We start from the raw sequence: 10,065 nt of genomic DNA on the forward strand, positions 1-10,065 counted from the left end.
TTGTCTGGGCTCAAGATTAACTTCCATAAGAGCGAATTGTTTTGCTTTGGAAGAGCTAATGATGACCAGGAGGCGCATAAACAATTGTTCGGATGTGAGTTGGGTTGGTTGCCGTTCACGTACTTAGGTATACCCATTCATCATCGTAAGCTGACAAACAAGGAGTGGAAGTGCATCGAGGATCATTTTGAAAAGAAACTGAGCTATTGGAAAGGGAAGCTCATGTCATATGGAGGGCGATTAATTCTGATTAATTCGGTCCTCACCAGTATGCCTATGTTTCTTTTATCCTTTTTTGAGGTCCCGGTGGGGGTCGGAAAGAGGTTAGACTTTTATCGATCTAGATTCTTTTGGCAGAATGATGAGTTGAAACGAAAGTATAGGCTTGCAAAATGGGACATCATCTGTAGGCCGAAGAACCAAGGCGGTCTAGGCATTGAAAATCTAGACATCAAGAATAGATGTCTCCTTAGCAAGTGGGCTATTTAAACTTTCGTCCGAGACAGAGGCTACTTGGGTTCAGATTTTGTGAAATAAGTATCTTCAGTCTAAAACATTGGCTTAGGTGACTGTGCGACCGACTGACTCACCGTTTTAGAAAGGGTTGATGAGAGTCAAGCCCCTCTTCTTTAATAGGGCAAAGATGTTAGTCGGTGATGAGGCTAATACGAGATTCTGGGAGGATACGTGGCTTGGGGAGATGCCCCTGGCACTTCAATATCCTACTTTGTACAACATTGTTCAACGTCGAGAAGCTTACGTTGCAACCGGCTTACAGTCCACACCTCTCAATATTAGCTTTCGGAGGACGCTGGTAGGCGATCGTTGGGAGGCCTCGCTTCATCTTGTACGAAGAGAAAACGGATTCTTGAACCTCTTTCACGCTCATGTCACGTCGAGGTACTGCAGAAAAAAGAACTGCAAAATCCGATCCAATTTTTCGTAATCGATTAGTTAACATGGTGGTTAACCGTATTATGAAAGACGGAAAAAAATCATTGGCTTATCAAATTCTCTATCGAGCCGTGAAAAAGATTCAACAAAAGACAGAAACAAATCCACTATTGGTTTTACGTCAAGCAATACGTAGAGTAACTCCCAATATAGGAGTAAAAACAAGACGTAATAAAAAAGGATCGACGCGGAAAGTTCCGATTGAAATAGGATCTAAACAAGGAAGAGCACTTGCCATTCGTTGGTTATTAGAAGCATCCCAAAAGCATCCGGGTCGAAATATGGCTTTCAAATTAAGTTCCGAATTAGTAGATGCTGCCAAAGGGAGTGGGGGTGCCATACGCAAAAAGGAAGCGACTCATAGAATGGCAGAGGCAAATAGAGCTCTTGGATATTTTCGTTAATCCATGAACAGAATCTATGTATGTAGACACATGGATCCGTGGCTGATGGATGTCCAACTGTCTCAGCAGCCGGATAGATTGTATTGGAAACTAACTAAGGATGGCGTGTTCTCGGTCAAATCCATGTATCTGGATGTCATAAACACTAGTGTCATTCCTTGCTCGAAGCACGTCTGGAAAGTTAAGGTACCTTTGCGAATCAAAGTGTTTATGTGGTTTGTGCATAAACAAGTCATTTTGACAAAGGATAATCTGGCAAAACACAATTGGATGGGTTCTGCTAGGTGTAGTTTTTGTGATCATAACGAAACTATCAGGCACCTCTTTCTAGATTGTCCGCTGGCTAAGATTCTTTGGCGTTTGATTCATATTGCTTTTAATATTACTCCACCTACCTCTATCAACATGTTATTTGGAACATGGCTTGATGGGTTAACTCGGATATAGCAAGGCACATTCGTGTTGGAGTTTGTGCCTTGTTATGGGCAGTCTGGAACTGCAGAAATGATTTGGTTTTTAACAGAGCAACGAACTTTCATTTTTTGTAGGTTATCTTCAGGGCCACAGCATTGATCCGTATGTGGTCGCTACTCACTCCGACGGAGGCCAGGGGGCGTTTGGCTACTGCGTCTACCCGATGGGAGATGGTAGCTCGGGTTATTTTCAACCGGTTTGGATGGCGGTCATGTAATAGGATAGGCATGTAGTGCTCCTATTTTGTTTGCCTGCCGGTTGTGGCTTTTTGATTAGGCTCATATGAGCGTTCTGTTTTCATTTCGTACTTTGAGACACTGGAGACTTTGATACTGGTTTCATTTTTAATAATATGAGCCGTATGCATCTTTCTGATGCAGAGGCTGGGGTAACCCCCCTTTTCGAAAAAAATACACCTGACGTCTGAAAATGCACTTCAGAAGATATGGCTTAGAGGATATGCTCTTCGTCGCCTACTTTACCTCCTCCTTAGAGTTGGCCCGGTGCACCTTGGTCTCTGGTAGATCCGGGGCCTGGTTCTTGACGTCTTCGGCCATGGTGTCACGCTCAAGCTTGACCTAATTGTACAACCCGACATGCTTCTTGATGACTTCCTGGAGGAAGGTGGTGGCGGCTCAGGCAGGTTGGCCGAATTCTTGCTCCTCTTGAAGGAGTGTGGCGGTCTCTTGGGCCTCTTCCTGGGAAAGTCAAGCTTCTTTCCAGACGGACTCAACTTGTTGCTGAGCCAACGGGAGTTGCATCTCCAGCTTGGCAACACGCTTCTCGAGTGATGTGAAAACAAAAGGCAAGACGAAGGAGAAATGATTACCTTGGTAAAAAAATGACATAACAGATGTGCCATACCTGCGGCGATTCTGATGCTCTGCTCAAGGTGTTTTGCTTTGAGCTCCAACTGGCCCAACTAGTCCTTCGCCCTCACCAAGTCTGCGGTGAGGAGCTGGAACTCCTGAGCAACTTTCTGCATATGTCGAAAATGGAAGCAATTGAGCAGTGCTAAGTGATCCGACATGATTCGATCTTAGGATCACCTCTTTGAGCCGGCCTCTGTCTCGGGGGTTGTTGTGTTCATGTTTCTAACAAGTAGTAAGTGCTATAGGGTTTCTGAGGAATATTTAATCCACAAACCACCCGCTTACGCCTGACCTGCGTCTCGGGGCTACTTCACATCTGTTGTTTTTCTAAGTATGTACGTGAGGTCAGACTCCATCCTCGGGCCGATTTATGCAAATCGACCTGAGTATTAAGGGCTACTAGATCTGCAATTTTTCACTTAGCAAATAAAGATCCTACCGAGAATGATTTCAATCCTTGGGTCGGCTGCTTGTGCCCAACCTGAGTCTCGAAGGCTACTGCACACTGCGTTTTTTCTAAGATGGTGATTCACCAACCTGCAGCTCGACATCTTCCCTGACCAAGCCGCACCTTGGTGAAAGGCAAAATGCAAAACTATGAAGTACTTTTTCTAAGTGTCTAGCTATCTACCGAATTTTGTATCGACACGCACCTTGAGGGCTACTGGTTATACTACCACGCATGAATTAAGATGCATGATGGACGCTTAGCACTACTCCACACCGGTTGCGAAGACATCCATCATGTCCTTCACGCCCTTGTTTAGAGTCAGCCTACTCCACACCGGTTTGAGACTGCCCCATTGTGCCGAGGTCATTACCCGATTTGTCCATGACTTGTTCTCCTCCCGGCGTTGTAGGGTAAGATACATATGTCTCCTGCTCCGGCGTCACGTCCCACATGGCAATAAAATACGGTGGTGGGGGAGGAGTAGACGCGCAAGGAGCTGGCGTGGTGGACGACCCGCCCGTCAAGGCCGGATCAACATGTGTGGAGGATGTCGCTCCTCCACATGGCGGATCAGGGAGTTAACCTCCTCCTTGGCATCTTCGTTGGTCCCGGCCGTAGGTGGAGTCACCTCGGTGGCGTGGGGCTGGGCCCGTCTCCCGTGTTGGATACAGGCGGAGGATTGATATGTCTCCAACGTATCTATATTTTTTGATTGTTTCATGCTATTATACTATCAATCTTGGATGTTTTATATGCAACTATATGCTATTTTATATCATTTTTGGGACTAACCTATTAACCCAATACGCAGTACCAGTTCCTGTTTTTTGCTTGTTTTGTATTTTTAGAAAAACAGTACCAAACAAAGTCCAAACGTGATGAAACTTTACAATGTTTTTTTGGACCAGAAGGGACCCTAGAAGGTTCAGGGGGAAGCCATAAGATCTATGGGAGAGCCACGAGCTCACACGGCGCACCCCAGGGGGGAAGTGCACCCCCTGAGCTCATGGGCCCCACTTAACTCCGTCAAACCTAATTCCACCTCTATAAATTCATAAATATTCTCAAACCAACAGAGAGACACCCGAAACACTTTTTTCGCTGCCACAAGCTTCTGATCTTCTGTAAATCCCATCTGAAGAGCTTTTCCCGTACTCTGTCGGAGGAGGAATCGATCACGGAGGGCTTCTACATCATCATTGTTACCTTCCGATGACACGTGAGTACTTCACCACAGACATACGGGTCCATAGCTAGTAGCTAGATGACTCCCTCTCTCTCTTTGATCTTCAATACAATGTTCTCCTTGGTGTTCTTGTAGTTCTATCTGATGTAATCTTCTTTTGCAGTGTGATTGTTGGGATCTGATGAATTATGGGTTTATGATGACATACTTCATTGAAAGTAATTGAGTCTTTTCTAAACTTTATTATGAATGATTATTATAGATTTGTATTTGTCTCAGATCTGTCCATCTGGTTTGGCCAACTAGAATGATTTATCTTCAGTGGGCGAGGTGCTTTGTAATGGGCTCAATCTTGCGGTGCTCTATTTCCCAGTGACAGAAGGGGACAAGACACATAATTTTATTGTTGCTATCAAGGGTAAAACGACGAGGTTTATTCATATTGATTAGGCTTACTTTGCCTACATCATGTGATTTTGCTTAAGACGTTACTCCATTTTTATGAACTTAATACCATATATGCATGCTGGATAGAGATCGATTGGTGGAGTAATAGTAGTAGATGCAGGCAGAAGTCGGTCTATTTCTCTCGGACGTGATGCCTATATACATGATCATTGTCGTGAATACGTCATAACTATTCGTTTTCTATCAATTGCCCAACAGTAATTTATTCATGCATCGTATGTTATATGTTCGAGAGAGAAGCCTCTAGTGAAAACTATGGGCCCCGGGTCTACCTTTATCATATTATAAAAACTAAAATTCCTTTGCTGCAATTTATTTACTTTTATTTTATTTTGCAGTTGACCTATCTACCACTACAAGATTTAATCCTTGCAAGTGACGGGTCAAGGGGATTGACAGCCCTCTTGCTCACGTTGGGTGCAAGTATTTGCTTTTGTATGTGCAGGTGTTGTTCACGAGGTCTTGCGTGATTATCCTACTGGTTCGATAAACCTTGGTTCTCACTGAGGGAAATACTTATCTCTACTGTATTGTATCTCCTCTCCTCTTCGGGGAAAATCCCAACGCAGCTCACAAGTAGCAAGGATCCATCGGACCACCCTCGAATGACATAGGGTCGTTGGTGAGCCTGATGTCCTCCTCAGTCTCGGCTGAGAAGGCAGCCGCGAAGTTTGTGTGTGGGAGAGATGCACCCCTAGAGCACACCAAACCCTTGGGGGTTGCCCTCTCCGTTGCCCTAGCTCCAGTTTTCTTTCCCGTCTAATTTGATCTAGAAGGGGACGTCACTAGGTTGCTTCTCTCCTCTCTAATTTTCTCGACGGTTCTTTGTGATGGTCCATGGAGTGCCGCTGAACCTCTAGATCGGTATGCATAGATACCTCAAAGGTACCGTCTACTTTTGTGCTATGATTTTCTAGGTGAAATTCTCGCAGTCAACCTAACAGCGGGAATCGGCGAATCTTCACCTACATCTACTCCAGTTTTGCTACGTTCTAGGTGGTGAGTTGATTGTTACTCTGCACTTTCATATTATTCCTGCGTGAGATTGCGTATTGTAAAACATTTGTTGCATAACACGTTCTCTACAACACCCACATGATGACATGAACAAGGAATTTTCCAAGAAAAACTTATGCTTAATTAATAATCCTAGTGTCTTGAGCATTAAGGTATGTTGGTGCGTTGGTGCTTTTTAACCATCAAATCATATCCTATCCTATCACTCGGGTAAACTAATGAAATAGAGCCTATCCTTACGTGCCGGAAAAGATGGGTCGGAAATTTGACTAACCTTGATGTCTTTTTTTTTGACTAACCTCGGTGTTTAACTTCACAGATGCTCCAAACATGTAAATAGTAAAGTCGACAATGGAATCGTTAATCCTAAAAAAAGTGAAGTGAAACTTGGATTAGACTAAACCACTCGGGCAAGGATGACGAAGCTGGGACACGTCATATTGCTTGTGTAAACGCATGGGGATAATGAAATCTAATGAGAAAGCAGAGACATGCACCGATCGGTTATAAACAAGTGTTCGTCACGTCCAAGTCAAGCCGTCAAGATTAATTAAGCAGTTCTCACACATGACAATTGCGGTTGGCACTTGTACCACATTAATTACTCCACATTTATCGACTTCAACACGGAATCCTTTATCTCAAAAGAAAGAAGGAAAAACCATAGAAAAAATAGGAGCAAAACTACACCCCTTGGTGTTGGCTAAGGGTCTGTTTGATTCCAAATAAGTCACCAACTTATAAGTTTAAAAGTGAAAAAAATGACTTATTTTGTCAAATAGACCCAACTTATAAGTCATAAGTTGTTCCACCCCAACTTAAAACTTATAAGTCACCCCCTTTTGCGTGGGTCCCATCATATGCATAATGTGGATTGGTGTGGGAAGGTGTGGTCAGGTGACTTATAAATCAGGTGACAACCAAACAAGCGTGACTTATAAGTCAGGTGACTTATTGGAACCAAACAGGCCCTAAGGGCAATGACACCGGCACTAACTAGTCTTTACACTTGGTGTTGGACCTAAGGGTGATTCCACCCAAACTCCTTGTCTTAACGCATGGAATATGTGGATTTTTTTCTTGAAATGAGGATTATTGGAGATAGGACAGGCGAGCAATAAAATATCAACACAATGGACATAAGATTTTAACGTGAAAATCCCTTCCAATGAGAAAGGTAAAAACCACGGGACCCAGCTAGTGAAACTTTACTATATCGGGAGATGTACAAACGCATGGGATTTACAACGACGATCTTAGGCGGCTTACAAGAGGTATATAAATAGCAATAGTGACCTAGATCGGAATACGAGCATCAATAGCTAATTTGGGACTTGAACTCTGATGAGTTAGATATATTATTATTCTTCTAACCATCTAACCACAACCACATGTTAGTTCACGGGAGTTCTCGTTGAATAAAAGCCAAGGACTTTAATCAAGTTCCAAGTCAATAGCATTCACAAAGACTTCTGACGGGCTAGTATATAAAGTACTTTTAGAGAAGTTTCGACATAAAGAAAAAACGGTGACGCGCGGCGCGTCTAGCACAGCCACCACCCATCTTCTCCTCCTTTTAGCGGTCGTGCGAGGGTCATGGGTACACGACAAAGCAAAGAAAACCCAAAGAGATTAAAACTAATTGCAAGGTACTACTAGTACAGGTCAGGCGTGACAAGAGAATCAACTGAATAATTCGCTAAAATAAAAAAAATTTAACGTAATCAACTGTATAATAATTATTACAAGAATAGAGGGGGTGGGGCCGTGGGGGCTAGCCGTTCTCTCTACACAAAAACAATCTGAACAGGTCATTCAAAGTAAGGCCTGTTCGCTCTGACTAATAACTCTCCCAGAGCTGTAGAGAAAGTACCGCACTTTTCCGTTGACAAAAAGATAAAATGTTCTTTTTCTAGGGCTCGAGCTTTGGCATCCATCTCGTGGAAAACATGCCGGCCGGAGATGGAATCTGGATGGAGTACTCTTTTCTCTCATACACATCTCGAAGTGTGATCGCATAGTACGCGCATCTCAATCCATGTGATTTGGTGCATACTAGTACTCCTCCTGCACCAGATTCATCCGAGGACCGCGAGGCCCACTTCATTAATTGCAGTACTAGACTATTCTGCAGCTTGTTCCGTCAGCCATGACGCGAATCGTGACCTCGCCCCCTTCAATAATGGATGACGTAGCCGGAGGCGATATCAGCGTGACCTCAGGCGGCAGATCGAATGGACGCGCGCGAAGCCCCTTCCCAAGTCTAACGAGCCGGCCAGACCAGACTACCGCTCAAGCTGCGTCACCGATCTCCCGCGTCCCGATCCCACCTGTCTCCCAAATCCGCCGGTATATATCACCCGCGCCCTTTGCCTATTCTCAAACATTCAAGCGTCCTCCGCTCGTGCTTCATTCTTCTACCTCCAGCCAGAACAGTCGCAGAGGCGTGCATGTGTTGCTTCTGGACCATGGACACGGCGCCGGTCTGCCTCGACCTCATGGTCGGGCGTCCCATGGACCACGAGCCCTCTCCGGTGAGGTGCACCGGCGTGAGAACCGAGGCCGACGTTGCTAGCTCGGCCTGTGGCAGAGCACCTCCCATGACCAACGACGAGGTACTTAATCGATCGTTTCCCACTCCGTCTCTTGCATTGCTTCCAACGAGGTGCTGACCAGATCGTGCCAATTTCCAGGCTAAGATCCTGGAGGCGAAGCTGGCGCAGGTGAGCGAGGAGAACCGGAAGCTGACTGAAATGATCGCCTACCTGTACGGCAACCAGGTCTCGCGCCAGAGCCCCGACGGCGAGGGCCAGCAGCGCGCCCGCACGGCCGCGTCGCCGACGCCGCCGGCAGGCAAGAAGAGGAGCCAGGAGAGCATGGACGCCTCGCATTCTTGCGATGTGGAAATTAGCAACAGGAACGTAGGCACGGGCGAGGCCGAGCATGTCGATGTGGACAGCCCGCTGAGCAACGGCACTTGCCGGAGAATCAAGGTCAAGAAGGTCTGCACCCGGATCGACCCATCGGACACGAGCCTCGTAAGTGCCAAATTGATCATCAAACGTAGTTCAAACCCCAATGGATCCTCCACTGATCAAAGTATTAATGGAACTGGTGGCATCTGTAGGTGGTGAAAGATGGGTATCAATGGCGGAAGTACGGGCAGAAGGTGACACGGGACAACCCGTCCCCAAGGGCCTACTTCCGATGCGCCTTCGCGCCTTCCTGCCCTGTCAAGAAGAAGGTGCAGAGGAGCGCGGAGGACAGCTCGGTGGTGGAGGCGACGTACGAGGGCGAGCACAACCACCCGCACCCCACGCGGGCCGGCGAGCTGCCGAGCTGCGCGGAGCGGAGCGGCGGCTCGGTGCCGTGCTCCATCTCCACCAACTCCTCCGGCCCAACAATCACGCTGGACCTCACCAAGAACGGGGGAGGCGTGCAGGTCTTGGATGCGGGGGAGGCGCAGCCGGACATGAAGAAGGTGTGTCGGGCGGTCGCGTCCCCAGAATTCCAGAGGGCGTTGGTGGAGCAGATGGCTCGCGAGCTCACCGGCGACCAAAAGTTTACCGACGCGCTCGCCGCGGCGATCTTGCGGAAGCTGCCGGATTATTAGCGTAACAATAGAGACTACGCGAACTTCAGAAACTTCAAATTTTGTAGCATTTGGAACACTAAAAGGCTGACGTACTCCCTCCATTTTTTATACAAGGCCACAAACTCGGATTACAGATAGCAATGTACTTTACAAGTCAACTTTTCTTCTTGTTTATTGGGATCATTAATACTTCACATGCATGCAAAGAAACTGAGTGGAGAAAGTAGTTGACTGTGATTATGATTGCATGCATGCAAGTATTAAACATGTTGTTAGTACGAGAAAATATATTAACTTTACCTGACCTTGTATAGATGCAAAATGTATATTTATAGTGGCTTTGTATATAAAAATGGAGGGAGTAGTACAAATTTCGTCTATAATATTGAAATCCATTACAGTCATTTTACAATATATTGAAAACCCAAAGCTGATCACAAGCTCATCGGCTTACAGGGTAGACACTAAATTCCAACAAAATAGCCAAAAAAAACTAAAATTTTCATACATCAAAGATGAACAAATTTTCTATGTGCGTGCAATATGACATTGGGGAGCTCGGGGCAGAAAAACAAAATAGCTCCTCCAAAATAAAAAATTTGAACATTTCTTAAGACTTTGATTATTTTTGTCGAGAGCTCTTG

The 10,065-nt window shown here is 45.7% G+C and overlaps 2 protein-coding genes across 2 annotated transcripts; both read left to right on the top strand.

The window, feature by feature from the left end:
• The first annotated feature begins 861 nt into the window (after positions 1–861).
• On the top strand, positions 862–1,398 carry LOC119309688 (30S ribosomal protein S7, chloroplastic-like). Its single transcript, XM_037585640.1, has one exon. It carries the CDS (start codon positions 888–890, stop codon positions 1,356–1,358), a length of 471 nt encoding a protein of 156 aa, XP_037441537.1. The 5' UTR covers positions 862–887; the 3' UTR covers positions 1,359–1,398.
• A 6,826-nt stretch (positions 1,399–8,224) lies between these two features.
• LOC119309689 (WRKY transcription factor WRKY76-like) lies at positions 8,225–9,734 on the top strand. Its single transcript, XM_037585641.1, has 3 exons — positions 8,225–8,441; positions 8,520–8,864; positions 8,954–9,734. The coding sequence occupies exons 1-3, from the start codon at positions 8,277–8,279 to the stop codon at positions 9,437–9,439; spliced, it is 996 nt and encodes a 331-aa protein (XP_037441538.1). The 5' UTR covers positions 8,225–8,276; the 3' UTR covers positions 9,440–9,734.
• The last annotated feature ends 331 nt before the right edge of the window (positions 9,735–10,065 follow it).

The sequence above is a fragment of the Triticum dicoccoides genome, chromosome 5B (genome assembly GCF_002162155.2).
Source record: "Triticum dicoccoides isolate Atlit2015 ecotype Zavitan chromosome 5B, WEW_v2.0, whole genome shotgun sequence".
Lineage (NCBI taxonomy): Eukaryota > Viridiplantae > Streptophyta > Magnoliopsida > Poales > Poaceae > Triticum > Triticum dicoccoides.

What these genes read in the sequence shown, in the direction of transcription:
- LOC119309688 (XM_037585640.1), top strand. Translation starts at nt 888, where the DNA reads ATGTCACGTCGAGGTACTGCAGAAAAAAGAACTGCAAAATCCGATCCA.
- LOC119309689 (XM_037585641.1), top strand. Translation starts at nt 8,277, where the DNA reads ATGTGTTGCTTCTGGACCATGGACACGGCGCCGGTCTGCCTCGACCTC. An exon ending in CTCCCATGACCAACGACGAG is followed by an intron (nt 8,442 to 8,519) that starts GTACTTAATCGA and finishes GCCAATTTCCAG; the next exon opens with GCTAAGATCCTGGAGGCGAA. An exon ending in ACCCATCGGACACGAGCCTC is followed by an intron (nt 8,865 to 8,953) that starts GTAAGTGCCAAA and finishes TGGCATCTGTAG; the next exon opens with GTGGTGAAAGATGGGTATCA.